At 42.9% G+C, this 22,765-nt stretch overlaps 1 protein-coding gene across 4 annotated transcripts in view; it reads left to right on the top strand.

Moving 5' to 3' along the window:
* Epb41l5 (erythrocyte membrane protein band 4.1 like 5) overlaps positions 1-22,765 on the top strand; it is a 415,759-nt gene that overhangs the window by 70,888 nt on the left and 322,106 nt on the right. For all 4 annotated transcript variants that reach the window (XR_007980534.1, XM_052201089.1, XM_052201086.1 and 1 more), the window contains exons 18-22: positions 778-875; positions 3,411-3,539; positions 8,665-8,729; positions 19,997-20,087; positions 21,694-21,768. Coding sequence is in view for 3 of the 4 variants with exons in the window: in XM_052201089.1 (XP_052057049.1) it covers positions 778-875; positions 3,411-3,539; positions 8,665-8,729; positions 19,997-20,087; positions 21,694-21,768 (458 nt within the window). In the remaining variant the exon portion in view is untranslated. The remainder of the gene's footprint in view (positions 1-777; positions 876-3,410; positions 3,540-8,664; positions 8,730-19,996; positions 20,088-21,693; positions 21,769-22,765) is intronic.

Below are 22,765 nucleotides of genomic sequence, written 5' to 3'. Positions count from 1 at the left end.
CAGACGCTTCATTTAAATATCCAAATCAAAATCCACTACAGTTTCTTGATGAACTCACAAGAGCATTTCACATTTGATTCCATCCCTTCCCCTGCACCCCTTTGGGTTCCTAAGGCTGGTCTTGAAAGGGTCAGTTTTCAGGTACTTTAATGGCTGTTTAAATAGCTAGTATCTTAGTCTGTCCAAGGAGCTTTTTCAAGTACGGGGGTGGGGGAAAAAATTTAACCATCATCTGATTCTTAGGTTAAGACAGCATGTACCTGTCTCTCTTGGATCTAGGCATGTGCTGTAGTGTGGAATTGAGCAGTCTGGCATTTCTCTTACCAAGAAGAAAATTGATAGTGAGAAATGGTTCTTTAAACATTGTGTGTGTGTGTGTGTGTGTGTGTGTGTGTGTGTGTGTGTGTGTGTGATATATATCATGGCTAGGTGGGCCCTGACCTCACAGAGACCGACGTGCTTCTGCCTCCCAAATACTGAATCAAAGCTTGTGAAACCGTGCCTCACTTTAGGATTAACTTTTTTTTGAAGCAGGGTCTCACTATGTAGACCAGGATGGCCACAAATTCATTAAGATCTACCTGTTTCTAAAGCCATACACCAACAAACTCAGCCCTAAGTTTAACTCTTAATTGAGTCATTAGAGAGTTACTGGAGATTTTGTGTTCATCTTGATTACCTCTAATGAAGGAAAGAGAACTTGGTGTATACCCTCATGGAAGTGTCAGCCAGGCAGACTCATGACAAGTGTTGCTTTTCTTTTTTTATTTTTTTCAGCATTAAAAGCTGATGCAGAGAAGCTTAAACAGCTTGAAGCAGAGCAGAATGTCCTGCCACCTCTTCGACCTACCATTGACATTAACGTCAACAGCCAGGTATTGGGATCTCTTCTGTGTCTACTTGTGTGACTACTGTTTCCAGAAAGACTTCCTTTCCCAGACCACTGTGATAACTTGCTTTCTGTTACTGTGATAAAAACTGTGACCAAAAGCCACTGACAGAGGAATGGATTTATTTCATCTTAGAGTTTTACCATTGTCATGAAAGGAAAGAAGAGCAGGCTCAAGGCAGGAGGTGAAGCAAAAGCCGTGAAAGGGGTGTGGCTTACGGGCTCACTCCCCATGGCTTACTCAGTCTGCTTCTTCTGCAACTCGTGACCGTGACTGCCTCCCCAAGGGCTCTAGCACATCTGTCATTAATCACGAAACTGGCCACAGCTTGTCTACAGGCCAATCTGATGGGGGTGTTTTTTCAGTGGAGATTCCCTCTTTTCAGATAACCCTAGCTTGTGTCAGGTTGACAGAAAAACTAACCAGCACAGCAATACTATCTCATTATTGGTAGGAAATCTGTCTATGTTGAGCTCTGATCAACCCGCTTTCCATTTCAAAAGGTGAAATACGTGCATATGTAGGAGGGAAGGGAGAAGTTTGCATGACAACATTAAGAAATTAATGGGGCTGTGAAGAGGTGGTGGGCTCGGGGTGTGGTGCTAAGAGATGGCTCAGTGCCTAAGAGAGTATTTGTTGCTCTTGCAGAGGACCCACGTGTGATTCTATGAACCCACACCAGATAACAAACAACCATCTATAACTCCGGTTTCAGATATCCTCTCTTAAATTCTGAGGGCACTGTACACATATGTGGTACACATATATACATGCAGAGGAAACACTCATACACAAAAAATAAAAAGCCACAGGAAAAAAAATAAGGTCAGAAGTAAATATATCTCAGTGAGTTCCAGATTAGCGTGGTTTCATAGTGAATTTTAGGCCAGCCAGGGCTACCCAGTGAGATATCTCTTAAAAATAATAAAATTTAAGGTATCTTGTTTTTTTGGGGTTTTTTTGAGACAGATTTTCTCTGTGTAGCTGTCCTGAAACTCTTCCTTGTAGACCAGGCTGGCCTCAAACTCAGAGATCTGCCTGCCTCTGCCTCCCAAGCGCTGGGACTAGAGGAGTGTGCCACCACCGCCCCGCTTATGATGTTTTTTAAAGACACACTGGAGGCTGGAAAGATAGTCAGTGGTTAAGATTACTGGCAGCTCTGACACAGAACTGAGTTCCCAGCACCCACGTGGAGGCTCATCCAAATAGAGACTCACAGCCATCTGCCATTGCAGTCTCAGCATGCCCCACGCCCTCTCCTGAACATGCTCTCACAGGCGCGTACAGATAAGTACATGCAAACATTCAAACCAAATAAACACAGTGAAACGCGTTATTGGGCTAGCTTAAGAGTAATAGATTAAGTGGTTTGGGTTTTGTTTTGTTTGTTTGTTTTTTAATAGCTTGCGTTTTGAGACTTTGCAATGAGGGTTGTTGTGATGTGCAAAAGATGATTAAGAAATTCTCAAGTCTACAACATGGTCTACAGGAAAGCAGGGAAATGTCAGTATGTTTGGATGAGCCACAGTTGTACAGGACATAGAGAATTACTGTGACCTGAGCCTGCTGGTTCATGGCCATAACCCCAGACACCCGGGACGCTAAGTCAGAAGGATCAAGCCTATTGACGATGTCAGCACCAGCCTGGAGTCTGTAAATTAAAACCAAAAAGAGAAAGGGGTGGAGTGCCCAAGATCCCAGGCTCAGTCCCCAGTAACACACACACACACACACACACACACACACACACGACTGGGACTAACCTCTGCTGATAGGAGCTGGGTGGTTACAGGGAAGGTCCAGTCATAAAAAGGAATTGTCAGACTTTTTTTTATATCAGAAGCTTTCATAGGAAAGTTTGTTGAAAATACAGACTTAGAGCCAGACTTGCTGGTATATTCTTATAATCTTAGCCTTTGGGAGGCTGAGGCAAGATTATCAGCTCAAGACCAGTCTGAGCTTATAGAGAGAGTATCTCTGAAAATATAATACAGAGAGCTTATATTTCTCTCAAATGTATTAGTCTGCCTCTATTTATTTATTTCTAATGGCTGATTTTTAACTACAGTGTTTATTGAGTAAATTTGTGCATTTTCATCAGTGTGTCTGAGAATGTTTACATATTTGTCACATTAATTGTTAGCATATAATTTGTTACAAAAAGTCACCTTCTTCACTGGTGACAACTCCGGAGTTAGAACCATGAAGTCTGGTCAGGACATAAGGCCCAGGTTTAAACAACTGAGCTCCTGAAAATGCTTGAATTAAAATACTCGCAGAGAATACATGACACTCCCTGACATGGTCCCAGGGAGGTTTCAGGTCAGACCCTCAGGGCAGTCGCGCTGGCTCTGGAGCTCTTCTTCTGCAGGTGCATAGGTAGGTACAGGAGCCGGGCGTGTCTGGACCAGGAGAGCCGCTTGAGGCTTTATTTCTTGGTTGTCTGAATATGAACTTTGAGCATTTCTGTTTCCACAAAACTGTGGCCTACTGAGAGTAATGATATCTTTTAACATTCAGGAAGAAGTGGTAAAGTTGGCTGAGAAATGTCTTAATAATGCCATCGAGAGCCCAGGATTGACTGCAGTAAGGGTTCCTCCTGACTTCAAGAGTAATATTTTGAAAGCTCAAGTAGAAGCCGTGCATAAGGTAAGATTCCTTTAATAGACTGGTCCTAAAGTATGCGGGCTAATTTATGTCAGCTTAACACAAGCTGGCTGTAGTAAGCAAAGAGGAGGGGGACTCAACTAAGAAAATGCCTCCAAAAGACTGGGCTGTATAGGCAAGTATGTAAAACACTTTCTTGATTAGCAGTTGTTGAGTGGAGGGCCCAGCCCATTGTGGGTGGTACCTCCCTGGCCTTATGGTCCTGTGTTCTATAAGAAAGTAGTATGAACAAGTCTTGATGAGTAAGCAGCACTCGTCCATGGCCTCTGCATCAGCTCCTACATCAGAGTCCTATTCTGACTTCCTGCAGTGATGAGCAGCAATGTGGAAGTGCAACCAAAGAAACTCTTTCATCCCGAGTTGCTGTGGTCAATGGTGTTTCATCCCAGCAATAGTAATCCTAACAAGGACACGATGACACGGCAGGAGAGCAGGGGTGCAAATTATAGAGTTCCAAGACGACGTGCAAGGTGATGAAGCCTTTGGCCACGCTGACTTCAGACTCAGCTCAGGCTAAGGTGCACACGATGCTCTGGTGTAGAAGTTGTTTAAAACAAACACAAAGCCCGTGCCTTGAAAATGACCTGCTAGGTTGTTTTCACTTTTACACAACCACTAAGTCCAGTGGCTTTCTTTTTAGTTCTTTTTTTCAATATTAAGTTTCTAATCCTAGATCTTCTTTATCCATCCACTACCCTCACTTTGGGGAGATTCTGAAGCAGTTAGCAGCAGGGCTGATACACAGGAGAGTTGACTGTGACCTGGTGAAGGACAGAGCATGTACCTGCTCCTGTAGGGCATGGCTGCCCTGCTCTCCAGTTGGCTTCTCTTCACTGTCAGACTTATCTTCCATACTGAAATTAGCACAGAAACCTGTCTCACCGAGTGAGCTTATCAACTCTGCCAAGCTTTCAAGAGAACTGATATCTTTAGTCATTGTGATGGCTAGTGTTCTGTCAACTTGGCATGGCTAGAGTCATTTGGAAAAATGGAATCTCAGTTGAGAAAATGCCCAACCACACTGGCCTGTGAGCCTGGCAAGGCTGTGAGGCGTCTTCTTGATTAATGATTGATGTGTGTGGGACCTGCCCACTGGAGACGGTGCTCCCACTGAGCGTTACGCCCCCCAATGATAGTGTAAGTAAGAAGACTAATGAAGCCACGTGGAGCAAACTAGTAAGCAGCACTTCTCAGTGCCCTCTACATCACTTCCTGCCTCTAGGTTCTGGGCTAGAATTCCTGCCCTGACTTCCCTGGGTGATGAACTGCAGATCTATGAGATGAAATAAGCAGTTTCCTTCCCGGGCTGTTGTGGTCATGGTGCTTTATCCCAGCAGTAGAGACCCAGAGGCAGTCCGCTGCTCAACTCTCACCACACAAAACAAAGCATGTTATCACAGATGTAAATGCAAGATGTGGAAGCACAGACTTTAGCGACTCCCTTCTGTTCTGTCCCCTTCAGATTGTGTGTTTTAGGGCAAATTAGTTCATTTCTCAAGCCTTGTTTTCTGTTTTATATAAGATCACACACCTTTGTGTGGTCAAAGTATGATCATATGTGTATGTATACATATACATATACATACCTTAAGATACATTGTAAGAATGAAATGAAGCAATAAATGCAAAGGACACAGAATGTTGCTTGGGACATAATGTTAAAAAGTGTGACCCAGTTGGGCATGTTGGTACACATGCCTTTAATTCCAGAGTCCCAGGCCAGCCAAGGTTACATAGTGAGACTATGTCTCAAACAAAAATGACCCTGATAGTGGCAGTCACTGCAACAGCTGATGTAACATTAACATATAATATGAATTTTTTTTTTTAATGCTCTTAGAAAGGTTCAAAGAACTGGCTTGTCCCCTCCGAGTGCCAGGGTCCTGACTTCCCACTTGCAGCCTCTGGCACAGTGTGACCTGAGTGTTTACTGTTGGCATGCCTTCTGACTCGCGGTATCCTCCAGCAGCCTGGATAGACAAAAACCACATGACCTTAGACTTCAGTTGTCCTGTCAGATCTGTTTTGATTCAATAACTCAAGAGATAATTTCAATACCTTTAAATTACAAGGATTTTATTTTATACCGACAGGCCTCCTCATAAAGAAAATAATAGGAGCAAATGCCTCCATTATAAATATCTACCCCAATTTTTATTTCATTTTCACATTTATGTATTTATTTATTTTGAAGCAGGGTCTCTTTCTCTGTTGTATAGCCCTGACTGTCCTGGAACTCACTGTGTAAATCAGGCTGGCCTTGAACTCATAAAACTCTGTCTGGCTCTAAACAATATTTTAAAAAGAAGCAATACCAATTCTATACAAACTCTTTCAGAAAATTGGACAAGGAAAATTTCCTAAATCATTTAATTACTGTCATCCCTGTACCCAAACCAGGGAAAACGAATTGCAGGAAAAAGATGACAAGCCAGTACTCCTCTCAAACAGAGATAGGAAAGTTCTTTGAAAGAGTAATCAAGTTGTGATGATGAGTGTGTGTGTATATATACATACACATATGATCATACTTCATGATCACACAAAGGTGTGCGTCGGGAAAATTTAATCTATCGTTCAAACCCTATGTAGTTTACATATATAAAGTGGCCTGGAGTGGTGGCACATCCCTTTAATCCCAGCACTTTAGAGACAGGCCAGTGAATTTCTCTGATTTTAAAGAGGGTTACAGAGTGAGGCCTTGCCTCCCTCATACCTGCAGAGAAGCCAGATTATCTCATTACATGTAGAAAGGCATTTCAAAAGCTCCAGTACTTGGTCATATTAAAAGTTCTCAGTAAATGTTGGATGGTGGTGAATTCTCAGTAAATGAAGGAGTGAGAATCTTCAATCTCAGCACTCCAGAGGCAGAGAGAGACAGGTGAGTCTCTTGTGAGTTCGAGGTTAGCTCAATCTCCAAAGCAAGTTCTAGGACAGCCAAGGCTACAAAGAAACCCTGTCTTGTGGAGATGTGAGCTCCCAGTGCAGAGGAATTAAATAGGTATAATTTAGCCTGGAATGTTGCATACTTTCATAACTTCAAAAAGAAAGAATCAGAGCCGGGCAGTGGTGGCGCATGCCTTTAATCCCAGAACTTGGGAGGCAGAGGCAGGCAGATTTCTGAGTTCGAGGTCAGGCTGGTCTACAGAGTGAGTTTCAGGACAGCCAAGGCTGCACAGAGGAACCCTGTGGGGGGGTTGGGGGGGGGAGGAAAGAAAGAAAGAAAGAAAGAAAGAAAGAAAGAAAGAAAGAAAGAAAGAAAGAAAGAAAGAAAGAAAGAAAGAAAGAAAGAAAGAAAGAAAGAAAGAAAGAAAGAAAGAAAGAAAGAATGAATGAATCAGGGCACACTTACAATCAAAACAAAACCAAAATTCAACAATGTAAACAGTTCAGTGATTCACATCTGGGACCTGCTTCCAATTTTCTGGATTCCAAAGCTCCAAGGTAGCCTCACTCCTCAGGCTCTGCCCTGTACAGAGCACGCAGCCTGCCTCCTCAGCGAGAAAGCTCAACACATACCCTACTGCCGTGCTTGATGGTTAGTCCAGAGTACTGGCATGTCCACAATTCTGGCGTCTCCGCTGTAACTAAGGCTGCACTTTACTATGGTCTCTCCTTCACCTCTGTTCAGGAACTCTAACCCCAACAACACACAGTGCAGTCTCAGCTGCTCTTCCTGACCTTCAAAACCACTCCACACTGACGGACTCTTACAAATTACCAAGTATGGCTGCTAGCATAGATCTGGCCTTGACCCATCTGGACCACAGCTTCTGTACGATAAGCCTAAGGAAACACTTCCCAGATCTCACCTCAGTGATCAGTCGATTCTTCAGCGCCAGCTGACCAGAGCCACAGAGTCGTAGTACAGCAGCTCCTAGAGTCTTTGCTTCCCTCTCAGAGTTTATAAAGGAGCCCTCCATCCTCTGCACGTTCTCTGCTGTGTCTTCTAAGTTCCTACAACAGCTCATTAAGCTGTGAGCTTGCAACAGTTTTTTTAGCCCAAAGTTCCAAAGTCCTTCCATAATCTGCCCACAAATTATGGCCAGGTCTATTTTAGTAACTGCCCATGAACCTGGTACAACCTGCCTCGGACTTCTTTTGTGATAGAACACCATAACCAAAAGCAGTTTGGGGAGAAAAGTTTATCATATACTTACAAGCCACAGTCCATCATTGAGAAACATCATGACGGTAGGAACTGAACCAGGCATGAGGAGTGCTGCCTCCCAGCCGGCTCCTCTTAGCATGCACAGCTTTGTCTCTGACACCCAGAGCCACTGGCCCAGGAATGATACCACCCTCAGTGGTCTGCACCCTCCCTATTTGGTTCAGTGAATAAAGGTGTATGCTGGCAGGACTGACAACGTGGTTCAGTCTCCAAGCCCTTAGTGGAGGCAGAGAACGATTCCTACAAGTTCCCTCCAACCCCATGCTTGTGCTGTGGTACTTGATACCCATTACCTAACACATTTACCAACAGGGCAGTATCTAAAAATCATGATGCCCTAAAGAAATAGAGACTAAAGAAGGCATTACATGGTTGTAGCTTATATGAAATTATATGAATGTTTTCAGTCAGAGGAGTAGTGAAAATGTTGTTTGTCATGTACCTGTGAATGTTTTTCAGAATTCATCAGACAGCTGAAATGAGTGCATTTACGGTCTTACACATTACCTCAGAAATGTCAGATAGAACTGAGCTCTTTAGAGAAACATTTGGATTTCCTTCTTAACTATTCATTTCATTTAAGGAGAAACAGGATCCAGTGATACAGCTAACCATTTTTTTTTTTCATGTAAATTTGAAAAATGCTGGCATTGAATCTTTGTGAATTTTGTCTGTATTGGGTAGTACTCTGTAGTGTCTTAAATAATTAATAGCTATGTAATAAGATGTACCATGCATATTCTGAACTTATTTTTTGCATTATTGAGCTGGCTGTTGGTTAAGACTGTACTAGATGTGATATTGGTAAGATATAATTAACCTCTTATTTGAATTGAAACAAGTTGATTTTTTTTTTATTTTTAGAAGAATGAAGATAAACTTGTTACTTGACTATCCTTTCAAATATTCAGTGTTTTCATTATTTAATTTTCTTAGGCTACAAGAGAAGATAGTTTATTAACTCATAAAAATGCCAGCGTTCAGGATGCTGCCACAAACAGGTACAATCTTGGGTAAACTGAATTAAGTTGATTTTCTTTTTTCTTTTTTTTTCCTTCTACATCTTCTTTGTACATCATCAATAGATTGACTATATCTATTTGAGAAACAGCTTGAATTCACTCTTTGCTATGCATTAGAGAGCCAGCCAATATCTAGTTTTAGATTGTTTGAAGATATCTTAATCATTCTACATCCTCATTTTTCTTTAATTGATTCAAACTATAGAGCAACAAAATCATGTTTAATTACTACGTACTACAACTCTTGACTCTCAGACATTAACTGAGTCAATGTGTTTCCCCTCCTTCTCTCCTGCTGTTTCTTCTTAATGAGTATGTGCCACTCTTGTGTTGGAGGCCATTTCCTCCTTGTTCACCTCTCTCTCCTTTTGTTCATCTTTGTACCCGATGGGCTGGTCCTGCCCCTCTGTCTCTGGTTTGGTTGGTCGGTTGGGTTGTTTTGTTTTCTTTGTTTTTTGTTTTTGTTTTTTTATCAGTTTCAAGCTACTGGGTAGTAAACAGACTTCCCTTACCTTTTGTTGGGTGTAGTAGTTACTGGTGACAGAGCTGTTTAGCTTTCTTCTGTCTGAGAGTATCTTCATTTCTCCCTCATTCTTGAAGAGTAACTCCCTTAGATGTAGGATTCTGAGTTGACATTTTTCTTTTTTAATAACACTTTTAAATATGCCATACAATGCTGTCTGATCTTGGATTTTCCTTTTTTGTTTTGTTTGGGTTTGTTGTTGTTATTGAATATTTGGCGTTTTTTTATTAAAGTTTTTTTTTTCATATAGTATCTTCTAAGCATGCCTCTTCCCTCCTCCAGATCTTCCCCACCTTGCCAACAGCCAACTCCACAATCCTTCTCTCTTTAAAAAAAAAAAAAAAAAAACCCAGACCAAATTTTAGAAACAAAGACACACAGCCCCCCACACACATACACACTCACCACAGACACACAAAAACAGAAATCAAAATATATAAGCAAAAGACCTATAAGACAAAAAAAAAAAACCTAAACAAAGCAATTTGAGACAAAAAGTCACAAAAAATCATTGAGTTCATTTTGTGTTGGCCATCTACTGCTGGGCCCTATCCTGATGCGGGTTTATATTCCTGCAAACAGTTGTCATTGCAGATAGCTTCTTGGTCAGAGTTGGAGCTTATCTCTGCTAACCCCCTCTCAGGGATGAGACCCTGTCCGGCTTAGGCCTGTGCAGGCCGTTTGTACACTGCAGTTCACCTGTGCGCAGGCCTGCTGTGTCTGCTCATCCCGTTACCTCCTCCCTCTTACAGTCTTTCTGCCTTCCCAGAAGCACAGGTCCCTGAGTCCTGAGCGGAGGGATTGATGAAGGCATCCATCCATTTAGGTTGACTGCTCCGGGTCTCTGACTGGGAATTGTCCAGTGGGTCTCTGTACTTGGTCACGTTCCTGCAAGAAGCTCCTCTGATGATGGCTGAGCGAGGCACTGCTCTGTGGTCTGGCAAAGTGTCATGAGGACTCATGTTATTGCTCTATTTCTTTGTCTTTCTCCTAGGCACATGTTCCATTCAAGGTGCTGACCACCCAAGCAGTGTCAATATGAGTCCCGTGTCCTGGAGTGGACCTTAACTCCAGTCAGAGCGCTGTTGTTACTCCCACAGCATCTGTGCCACTATCGCAGTGGGTGTGTCTTGTAGACAAGGTCACTGTTGTCAATCACAGGGTTTATAGCTGGGCAGGTAGTTACCTTTCTCTTGATGGAGTGCAGAGTACCTCTAGTCCGTGAATGGTAGTCAGTAGGGACTAAGGCTCTGATTACCCACCTGCTTGACTTTTCCATGTTTGCTGAGATATGTCATTGTTGTCTTCAGCAATAGGATCTTACCCTCAGTTGTGGACACCAACTAGTGACTTCCACCTGAGATGTTTGGAGGTATCCTTGGTATCCCTTTAGTTAATGACTAACTAGATGTACCCCATTCCTGCCATTGGAAGTTGCACCTGATAAAAATGTCCAAGGAAGTTACTGTCTTCCCCTTGTTTGGTGACTCCATCTAGATTACTTTCATAGGTTTCCAAATGAGCCTTAGTGTTAGTTGTCCTTCCCCATATCCCCTCCTTTATCCCTGTTTTCTGTCCTCCACACACCAGGGTCCTCCACCCCATATCTTTATAATAAAGTGTTCTATTTATCTTTCTTAGGAAATCCTCTCCTCCTCCCACCCCCAGTCCCTTACTATATGCCTGATCTCTATGTTCATAGAGATCATAGCATGCATACCAAAGATTTAAAAACCAGCATCCTTGGGGCTGGAGAGATGGCTCAGTGGTTAAGAGCACTGACTGCTCTTCCAAAGGACTCCTGTTCAGTTCTTAGTACCCACACGGCAATTCACAACCATCTGTAGCTCTAGTTTCAGGAGTTCTTTTTTTTTTTTTTTTTTTTTTTTTTTTTTTTGGTTTTTCAAGACAGGGTTTCTTTGTGCGGTCCTGGCTGTCCTGGAACTCACTCTCTCTGTAGACCAGGCTGGCCTCGAACTCAGAAATCTGTATGCCTCCACCTCCCAATTGCTGGGATTACAGTCGTGCGACACCACGCCCGGCTCAGTTTCAGGAGTTCTGACACCCTCACACTGATGTGCAAGCAAAACACCAATACACATAAAACAAACAAACAAAAAATAGCTGAGCAGTGGTGGGGCATGTCAGGCAGAGGCAGACAGAGTTCTCAGTTCGAGACCAGGCTTGTCTAATGAGTTTCAGGAGAGCCCAGACTACATAGAAACCTTTTCTCAAAAACAAAACAACAACAGCAACAAGCCAACATCTTTTCCCATTCTGTAGCCTGCAGTTTATCCAAATGATGGTATTTCATCAAATGATGGACTTAGTCTGGCTCTGCATTGTCTTAAGGTGTTTATTTTATAAGCCTTCAACAAGGTTAGTTAGAGTTATTCCAAGAGTGAGGTTATTGTAAATAGTATTTTTTACCTGATTTCTTTCTCGGTCTGCCTCGTGGATGTAGGAAGGCTACTGACTTTTATGTGTTAAATTTGTACACAGCTATTTTACTAATAGTGTTTATCAGCTGAAGAAGTTTCTAGGTAGAATTTTTAGGGACATTTATGTATACTATAAAGATACTTTGACTTCTTCCTTTCCTATTTGTATCCCCTGATCTCTTTCAGTTGTCAATAAGACAATTAGCTAAGAATTCAAGAACTAAATTGAATAGCATGGAGAGAGATTGTTTCTGATTTTAGTAGAAATGCTGTGGCTTTCTCTTCATTTTGGCTATGGACTTGCTGCATATCACCTTTATTATACTGAGATGTGTTCCTTGTGTCCCTAGTCTCCAGGACTTTTATCATGAAGGGGTGTGAGATTTTATCAAAGGCTCTTTCTGCATCAAATGGGATGATCATGTGGTTTTTGTCTTTCAGTCTGTTATGTGGTAGATTGTATTTATCAAATTACATTCATTGAACCCTCTATCTTTGGATGAAGCCCACTTGGCCATGGTAAACAATCTTGTTCATGTGTTCTTATATTCAGTTTGCAAGTATTTTATCAAGGATCTTTGCATCTATGTTCATAAGAAATATTTGTCTGTATTTTTTTCCTTTTTCTTTCTTTCCTGACCCTTTCATATATATCATGAAATATTCATCGATTTCCTTTAGGTTTTCTAATTTGTTTTAGTACAAGTTTTTGAAGTATATCCTTATGGTTCTCTGGTTTTCCTTGGTGTCTGTTGTGATGTCCCCTTTCATTTCAACTTTTATTCATCTGGTTCTTCTCTCTGTCTTCAGCTAATTTGGCTAAGGGTTTTCAAGTCTTACTCATTTTGTCAAAGAACCAATTCTTTGTTTCAATATTTTGTTGATTCTTTTTCTTTGCTTATTTCTGTTTCATTTATTTCAGCTCTAAGTTTGAATATTTCTTGACTATTATGTCTACTCTTTTTGGATGATATTTGTTCTTCTTGTTCTTTGGAATATGCTACTAAGTTATTGATATAAGATCTCACCAATTTTTGTATGTAGGCACCTGCCTCCTAGAACTGCCTTTATTGTGTCCCATAGGTTTGGGTATGTTATATTTTCATTTTCATTCAATTCTAGAAAGTTTAATTTCCTTCTTGATTTCTGTCTTGACCCATTTTTCATTTGGTCATGAGTTTGTATACTTTCTGTTATTTCTGTTGCTGATAACGAACTGTAACCCATGGTTGTTAAATAAGATGCAGAGTACCTTGATTTTCTTAATTTGTTGAGATTTGTCGATGTATGTGATCAATTTTGGAGAGTTCCATAAGCTTCTGAGAAGAAAGTATATTCTTTTGTATTTGGGTAAAAGGTAAATACCTGCTAGGTCCATTGGAATTCTAATGTTATTTAACCTCTAGCATTTTTCTGTTGAGTTTTTCTGGCTGACCTTTGTATTGGTAAGAGTGTGGGGTTGAGGTCACCCACTATGACTGTATGATTTTAGCTGTAGTTGTATTTCATTTATGACCTTGTGTGCCTTGTGTTTGGTGTACCAATGTTTAAAATTACAATGTATCCTCATGGTGGATTTTTCCTTTGATGAGTAGGTAGTGTCCTTCCCTATTTCTTCTGATTGGTTTTAGTATGGAGTTTATTTTGTCAGATATTAAAATGACTACACCTACTTGCTTCTTAGGTCCATTTGCTTGGAAAACCTTTCTTCATCCTTCTACCATGTCTATACTTGATGTTGAGGTGTGTTTCTTGAACCCTGTTATCTAGTCCAATCTGTTAGTGCCATTTTACTTGAGAATTGAGACTATTAATAATGAGTTACCAATGAACAATGTTTATTGATTCCTGTTATTTTGTTTTTCTGGTGTGGGTTATTCTCCCTCTTTAATAATCCCTGTTCTGGGATTATTTATTCCTTGTGTCTTCTTGGGTGTTGTTAACCTCTTCAGACTAAAATTTTCCCTCTAGTGCCTTCTGTAGAGTTTAGGGGCTAAATAGATATTGCTTAAATTGGCTTTATTTATGGGATTTTTTTTCAGTCTGTTGTTATTGATAGTTGTGATGGGTAGTAGTAGTCTAAGCTGGAATCTGTGATCTCTTAGAGTTTGCAGAACATTCGTCTAAGCCCTCTGACTTCATGAAAAGTCAGATGTTTTGGACCTGATGTAAAGGTTACGTTGTCTTTTTTTCACAACCTTTGAATATCCTTTCTTTGTTATATGTTTCAGTATTTTGGTTAGTATGTGTCATTAGGAATTTCTTATCTGGCCCAGTCTGCTTGGTGTTCTTTATACCCCTCCTATAGATTCATGTGTTTGAATCCTGGCCTATAGGGAGTAGCACTATTAGGAGATATGGCCTTGTTAGCCGAGCTGGGGTGGCGCACAACTGTAATCCCAGCACTCTGGGAGGCAGAGGCAGGCGGATTTCTGAGTTCGAGGCCAGCCTGGTCTACAGAGTGAGTTCCAGGACAGCCAGGGCTATACAGAGAAACTCTGTCTGGAAAAAACCAAATCCAAAAAACAAGCAAACAAACAAACAAACAAAGGAGATATGGCCTTGTTGGAGAAAGTCTGTCGCTAGAGGGCGGGTGGGCTTTGAGGTCCAAAAGCTAAAGCCCAGGATGAGAAGTTCAGTCACTTCCTACTGCCTACTGATGCACATGTAGAACCCATAGCTCCTTCTCCAGCACCATGTCTCCCTGCACACTACTGTGCTTCCAGCCATGACAGTAATGGACTGAACTCTGAACCTGACGCCAACCCTAATTGTTCTTTATAAGAGTTGCCGTGGTCAGAGTGTCTCTTCACAGCTATAGAACCTTAAGACAAAAAACTCTTAAGACAGCTTCTTTACTTTGTTAGGCACCACATTCTTTAGATGGGAGACATTTTATTCTGTGAGTTTGTTGGAAGTCTTTCCTGTGCCTTTAACCTGGGTCTCTTTTCCTTCCACATTCCCTAGTTGTAGATGTGCTCTACATAGAGTCCCAAATTTCCGGGATGTTTTGTGCCTGGTCTTTGTTTTGAATATTTTCTTTGACAGAGTTATCCATTTCCTCTACCTTGCTATCAAGGTCTTGCCGTCTCTTTCTGTGTCTTTACTCTGTTGGTAAGGCTTAACTCTAACTTTTTTTGACAGCCTACTTTTTTTTTCCAGGTTGTTGTTTTGTTGTTGGGTTTTTTTTTTTTTCAGTGTTGGTTTCTTTAGTGATTCTCCTACTATTTTCATATTTTGGACTGTTTTCCTTTTTTCATTCCTGTTTCCTCTTGTTTTCATTAGTGGATTTATTTGTACCCTCTCTAAGGTCCTTGGCCACAGTCTCCTTGCTGCTGTGAAGTCCTTGTCTTGGGTCTCAGCTGTGCTGCATGTCTCGGGGCTACAGTAGGTCCTTGTGGAGGCAAGCTGTCCTGGCTGTGCGTGTTTGTTCTGCAGGGAGGTCGAGGCATCTGTACTTATGATTGAAGCATTGCTAAGTGTTGGCCTCTGGTTGTCTTTGGATGGGGATCCGTTCTTTGATGGCTGTTGCCCTCTTAGGATCCCAGGTAGAAAGTTCTGCCAGTCAGTGGTGGCAAAGAGGAATTGAGAGGCGCTGTGGGAAGAGACAGGGTGATTCGGTCCTCACCAAAAGGCGGGTTACCCAGGAAGTGAGGTGTGGAGGGAGGAAGGGCTCCTTAAAGTTGGTCGCAGGAAGACAAAGAATCTCTGGAGAGAAAAAACAAACAACAACAACAAAACCGGATGGTGGTGGTGCACGCCTGTCATCCCAGCACTCTGGGAGGCAGAGGCAGGTGGATTTCTGAATTCGAGGCCAGCCTGGTCTACAGAGTGAGTTCCTGGACAGCCAGGGCTACACAGAGAAACCCTGTCTCGAAAACACCAAATCCAAAACAAACAAACAAAAACAGAATCTCTGGAGAGACAGATGGAAGGGCTAGGGAGACCTGGGGTCTGCTTCAAGAGCCAGAGTGTTCAGTGGTTGGAGTTGGGGTGAGAAAGGGGGAACCGTAAGCAGGCTGCCTTAGAGCTGAGGTAGGAGTAGAGAGGTCATAATGGAGGAAGGATGGAGCGTCCTTGGCAGGAAGTCTTTCTAGGTATTGGTGGCTCACACAAAGGAGTGAAGATGACTAGCAGGGAAGGCTTTGAGAGGCTTGGGAAGGCGCTCAGCTGGGTCTGTGTCAAGGCAGATAGATACCCGGGGACTGTCTCGTTGCTGCCTTGTAGCCCAGGCTCCCATGACCTGCTCCTATCTCAGTCAGGTACTGGGGTGAAGGGTAGAGGGTTTTGTTGTTGTTGTTGTTTTTAAAGATCTATTTATTATATGTAAGTACACTGTAGCTGTCCTCAGACACCCAGAAGAGGGTGTCAGATCTCGTTACCAATGGTTGTGAGCCACCATGTGGTTGCTGGGATTTGAACTCAGGACCTTTGGGAGAGCAGTCAGTGCTCTTAACCACTGAGCCATCTCTCCAGCCCCATGGGTAGAGGTTTTCTGATGAAAACCTGGCCTATCCTTCTGAGGATCTGTTGGATGGGAGGAGTCATTTGTCAGGAGTCTCTGCTTGTCTCTGGCTTTCAGTACTATTTAGTACAAACAGCACAGATCTCTGAGTTTACCTCGCAAAGCCCCGGAGCCCATGCACTTGCACTCATGCGCATCCCTTCCCTAATCGGTTTCAGCTGTTGGTCCCTTGGGCTCTCGTCTGCACCATTCTCCAAGGCTCGCTCTGTGTTCCTCGTTTGGCTTTTGCACTTGATTTTGCATAAACTCTGTTGCTCTATTTAAACTCACTGATTTTTCTGCCTTACTAAATCTACTGTTGAAAAGATGTAGACAATTTTTAATTAAAAAGTCATACCTTTTTCTGGCTCTAAATTTCCCATTTGGTTCATTTTTGTCTGTTGTCACGCTGTTCTGGTCTCATGCAGTTCTTGTTTCCTGAGAGCACTGACCCAGTTGAGCCCTTTGCCCACTGAAGTTCTCTGTGCTTTCTGGGCTTCTGCTACAGGCATTCTTCTTGTGAATGAGTCACAGTTTGTCACATTTAATTTGAAAAGTGGACGTTTGAACCTGATGATGTAATTCTCAAAGCCAAATCTTCTTAGGCTTTCTTGGTTCTGCCTACTGAGTGGTTATATAATAGTTGGTAACTGTTCAAAGTAACATTTTGAGATGTCTTTGTTATCTGTGGTCTCTGATGCCTGCTGCCCTAGTTTAGAACTCAGCTAGTGATTTGACAGAATTCATATGACTAAAGCCAAGCATAAGAGAAACTGAAAAAAAAAAAAAAGCAGAGGAAAGTGGGGCTGGGAGCTTCCTAAGAACAATCTGTTCTTTACAGAGGACCTGGGTTCATTTCCAGCACCCACAAGGTAGCTCGTAACCACCTCTAAATGTACTTTCAAGAGATCCAACACCCTCTTCTGACCTGTGTGGCACCAGACATGCATATGATGTGTGGACAGATATGTAGGCATAATACTAATACATGTAAAAATAAAAATAACTCTATCTTCAGGGTCCAGGGAGGTGACTCAGTGAATAGAAGCACTTGTGCCAAGCATGACACCATGAGTTTAATCCCTGGGCCCATGTGCTAGGAAGAGAGAGCTGACTCCCATAGTTTGTCCTTCTAGCCTCCAAACATGCACACACAGCTGTGCACAGTAACACACACACACACACACACACACACACACACACACACGCGCGCGCGCGCACGCGTAATACAATGTGTTTAATAGAGAAAAATGTTGTCAGCATTTTTACAGTTGGCTGTGTTGAACCATTGGACAGCATTAGAGGATTGCCAGGGCTGGGGCGTGGGTCAGTGGAGGTGTTGCCTCACGTGACCTGTGCTCCAGTCTGCTCTCAGCAGGAGACCCAAAGCCCTACCCTCAGCACAGTCTGTGGTTTCCAAATTACTCCATTTCCTGGGGACTTCAGTGGGGTTTTTTCCCTCAAAGGCTTTGCCTCTCAGCATTTGTGTTTATGCGGTGGCAGTGGCAGTGTGGCTGTGGTGGTGAATTGGTTTGGTTCAGAGGTGGGGGGGGGGGGGGGGGGGGGGAATGTTCCCCCAGCTGCAGGTGGCTTACAGTATTTCCAAAATGCACATGTTCCTTGCATCATTTCCTAGGAAGTCATGTGCAGAGTAAAGCAAAGCCAGTGCAAACCCTTAATTCAGCCAGCCAGAGGCTGCGGCGCAGAAGCCCAAGGGAAGCCCCAGTGCCTCCTTGGAGAAAGAGTCTGTCACTGAGTCTGTCTGGTACAGCGCTAGCAGGCATCAAGCCCAAGGATCCTTGTGTCTCTGTCACCTACAGGGTTGTGGCTACAAGGGCTTGTATGGCCACACCCAACATTGCGACCTGGGTTCTAGGGATGTGAACTCAGGTCTTTGTGTGTGTTCAGTAATACTCTTAATCAGGGAGCTATTTTCCCAAATCCTTTATTCAGGGTACTGTATGAACTTTTTTTTTACCACTTTTATTATGTACATAAATTTCTACCAACAGTATATTGGTTTGCATAGTTTTTAAACGTCACATCAGTAAGATAAAATATTTTTGTCATTCAGTTTTAGGTTTTTACATTTCTGAAATTTAAAATCTTGCCTTTTGTTTCTTCATATTACCTCCCGTTCAGAAGTCCACTGCGGCGATCTTCCTCCCACAGCAGTATACGAGGATGCCGAGGTCGAGGGCCGGCCTGGCCGTGTACTGTGGGTTAGCAGCCTGGGCTGCTCCATGTGCTCAGCACTGTAAGCTGCACACAGAGTCCACTTTTAGGACATAGTCGGTTGTTTTAAAATTCAGTATTTTGTTGATTCCTTTTCTGAGTTATTTCCTTGTTCAGAAGGTAAAGTGACTTTTTTCTTGGCTTAGGTTTTACTCTTTGATGTTGACTTTTTGATTTTTTGTTTTTGTTTTTGTTTTTGTTTTTCGAGACAGGGTTTCTCTGTGTAGCCCCGTCTCTCCTGGAACTCACTCTGTAGATTAGGCTGGCCTTGAACTCAGAAATCCACCCGCCTCTACCTCCCAAGTACTGGGATTAAAGGTGTGGCCACCACTGCCTGGCCTGCATTTTCATTCTGCCTAAACTTGGGATAAGCTGATTTGTATTCTTGTTAATATTCAGGAGGCTTCTAGAAAGGGACTTTTTTTTTTTTTTAATTTACTTATTTATTTATTTATTTGGTGTTTTGAGACAGGGTTTTACCATGTAGCCCTGGCTGTCCTGGAACTCAAGTCTGTACACCAGGCTGGCTTCAAACTCTCTGGGATTCACCTACCTCTGTCTCCTAAGTGCTAGGATTAAAAATGTGACCACTGCTGCCTGACTTAGTTGGGACATTTTAATCATTACTGTGTCCACACAGTTTTTAGTGACAGTGAAGAGGAGATTTCCAGCCCGTTCTGATGACCTGGTAGATGGTCAGTTGTGGACCTCCCTTTCCTTTCCTGGAACTGAAACCACATATAAACCATTCTTGTTCTCATCAGGAGATAAAGACCTGGTCATGTGCCAGGCCTGCTGGTCTCGGGAACTGGAGCCTCCTCTTGTCCACCTGTCTCAGTGTCTGGAGCATCCTGGGTGTTGCTTCTGCAGTTGCTCCCCACCCCCACCCTCACCCCCACCCCCACCCTGGCTCTCATCTTCGCTGCCCCTGCTGCCTCACTCTCCTCCTTTGTCCTTCATGATCCACCGAGCTTTCTCGTCCCTGTAGTTGATCACAGATTAGAGAGAGGGAGAAGCTAGCAGAGCCAGGCTTGGTGGCACCCACATCTTTAGTCCCAGCACTTGGGAGGCAGTGTGTGAGTAAATCTTTGTGAGTTCAAGGCCACCTGGTCTACATAATGAGTTCCAGGACAGCCAGAGCAAATAGTGAGATCCTGTCTCAAAAGGAGGAAGAGATCTTCCTCACTTCCCATCTTCTACATAATCCCTCTGGATTTGAGACTGTGACCATACTTTTCTAAAGTAGATCACTCTGAATTTCCTGAAGAGTTTAAACTCTACTGGCAACCCTTAGGTTTTAGGTCTTATGAATTTTTTTTTTATTCCCCTAAAGCCAAGTCTTTGCTATCATGTTAGTGTGACTTTAGGAAGGAAACAAGGCAGTGTGCTGTTGGGCTCTGTATCTAGAATCTGCGTTGGATAGCAAAGCTGAGTGTTGTTCTCCAGCTGCCCTGTCTCCTCTCCATGGCCTCCATGTTCTTCCTGGATGAGGTAGTGCCGCCTTTGTACAGGTCCTGCATGGCCTGCTGTTTTTTCCTTCCAGTACTGTATTCAATGAAAAGGACATGCCCATCTGCAAAGAGTCCCTCACTCCGGTGCCTGGTACAGCTGCAGACAGTGACTCTGTACTGAAGGTAAGAAGATTGCTTTCCATTTTTCAAAAGACAATACTAAATTTAACCTGTAATATGGCCAGGGACAGCTATTGATTTCTAGTTGGCATTGGGACTTGAGGCAGGAGGAACAGCTGAGCCTTACTTCCCAAGAGCAGCTAGAATCTGTTCCCCAGTTTCTGCCCTGCTAATGTCTGCCTCAGCTGGGGATAGTCTGGTTGCTGGCTGTGCCTCTGCCTGTTGTCCTCTAAGACACGTTGTTCTATGCACACAGACACGTGAAAAGTGCTTAGTGGGTGAAAGGGTTAAGTCTGTATGTCCAGCGCTTCAATGACTTTCCTAGGACACAGAGCCGTGTGAGTGGGCTGACTGCCGTTTTGTCTTCTCCTTGCTGTAGCTCGGCCAGCCTTGGTGCTTCGTCCCTGGGCACAGCGCAGCCCCAGGCGCACACCTCTCACTGACTGTTCACAGCATAACCAGCTCATTCCAGTTTCTGCCCTTACAAAGGTGTGCACTTCCTATATCCTACCCAGTTCAGAAATCAGAAGCCCGGACTCTGCAATTGAACACACGCAGTGTCACCATTTCATTGCATAATGAACATTTGTTGTAGAAATTTACCCTTAATCCTAACATGAAAAGGCAGTATATAGTTGATACTTATTTATATTATATTTCAGTTAGAGTTTATCTTAGTTTGAGTTTATATTGGTGATAAAACACTGTGACCAAAAGCATCTTTGGAGGGATTTAGCTGTTATTTCCATATCAGACCTCATGTCAAAGGTAAGTCAGGGCAGGAAGTCACACAGAGGCCATGGAAGAGCAATGCTAATTGGCTTGCTCAGGCTTCTATCTTATAAACTGCAGGACCACCAGTCCCAGGTTCCACCACCACGTCGAGCCCGACCCTCCAGTTTGGCCATATCTGTTAAGATTTTTTTTTTAAAGAATTAATCTAAAACCAAACACATGCTTAAACTTCTTCATCAACTTGAAAATAATTGTTTTGTTTATGCAAAGACACTGCGTAATTATAGTCCCTGGCTTCATCTAGAATCGAAGAAACAGCACTTTGGTAAACATCACTTTGTTCAGTAGATGCCACAAAACCATCTCAATAATATGTGTTCTCCTTGTGTTCTCTGTTGTCAACAGTCCTGTATTTCACACACTAATTTCTGTTCTTATCTTTTTGATCTTACGTGATCACATTCTGTTGTGAATGGCATTGGCTTTCTGCTCTAGCGTATTGAACGGCCTGCATCTCCCCACCACCTGGATGCCCTTTCCCTTCTCATCTTAGGAGGAGAACTCAGCTGGGACACCATGACTGTCCTTTCCAAACCTGCCAGCCGGTCGCAAACCAGTCACTGTCTACCGGGTTTTATCTGTGTAGATGCAAGAGCTACATGAATATTTACAGAACACTTCCTTTTCTAGTTCTGATTATAGTATAGTTTCATCTCCTTCAAATGGGATCATTCAAAGTTCATTTCTGAATGTCCCTTTTTGCTTAAAGGATCGATTGTAGCTAGGCCCTGGTGACCGTTAGAGATTCAGAGCCTGTGAAGAGCTTAGTACAATGGCAGTCATTCGTGGATTCTTGGTGCCTTGTCTTCCTCAGGATGCCACTGACGAACTGGACGCCTTACTAGTTTCTCTAACGGAGAACCTGATGGATCACACAGTAACACCCCAGGTAAATGTGTCTTGAAACACAAGGTGAATCAAAAGATACTTACAGCTCCATAGCGGTGGCACACGCCTTTAATCCCAGCACTTGGGAGGCCGAGGCAGGCAGATTTCTGAGTTCGAGGCCAGCCTGGTCTACAGAGTGAGTTCTAGGACAGCCAGGAACCCTGTCTCAAAAAACAAAACAAAACAAAACAAAAGATGCGTGCTTTGAAAATGTTCTTGCTAGGTTCCAATTTTTTTCTTACTTGATAATCTAGTTAGTTTTCATTTAACAAGAGTTTTTAGGACTGGGGAGATGGCTCAGTGGGTAAGGCATATGTTATACAATGCTTTACAATGAGGACCTGAGTATGGGTGCCCAAAACTCATAGAAAGCTGGACACAGTATTACGCATAAAATGAGGCAGAAATAGGATTTCCTGAAACTCTTAGACCAGTAACGAGGTGTACATGCAGGAGCACAGGAAACCTGCCTCGAGCAAGTAGACCGGCACCTGAGACCGCCACGTGTGCAGTGTGACATGTACACACCCACACAAACACGAAGAGCCTGTATTTGCTTCTTTAGCATTGCCTTTCTGTACTCAAACTCTGCTGCTTTGAATTTGTGTTTCTCTCTATGGAAATCACATGTCACTATAAAACTGTTCATTATTTAACCCCACGTTAAATAGCGTGAGAGAAAACCTGGAGCCTGTACCAGCATAAAGAATTAAGGCGAGGAGCTCTGTGGCTCAGAAGTCTGCTGCTCTTGCAGGGGACCTAGGTTCTGTGCTGGCATCCCTACAGTCGCTCAGCACCGGGTGACCCAGTCCCAGAGGATCCATTGCCTTATTCTGGTCTCTGCAGTTATTGAATACTTGTAAGGCACTTACATACATGTAGGTAAAACATTCTTACACATAAAATGAAAATAATTGTTTTAAAGAGTTAAGACAATAATCTTGGCTTGGTGGTTTATGTCTGTAATTCCAGCATTCAGAATATTGCCACAAGTCTGA

This window comes from Apodemus sylvaticus, chromosome 12, assembly GCF_947179515.1.
Source record: "Apodemus sylvaticus chromosome 12, mApoSyl1.1, whole genome shotgun sequence".
NCBI lineage: Eukaryota > Metazoa > Chordata > Mammalia > Rodentia > Muridae > Apodemus > Apodemus sylvaticus.
The sequence above is the reverse complement of the archived record's forward strand: the minus strand, read 5'-3'. Positions and strand labels throughout refer to the sequence as shown.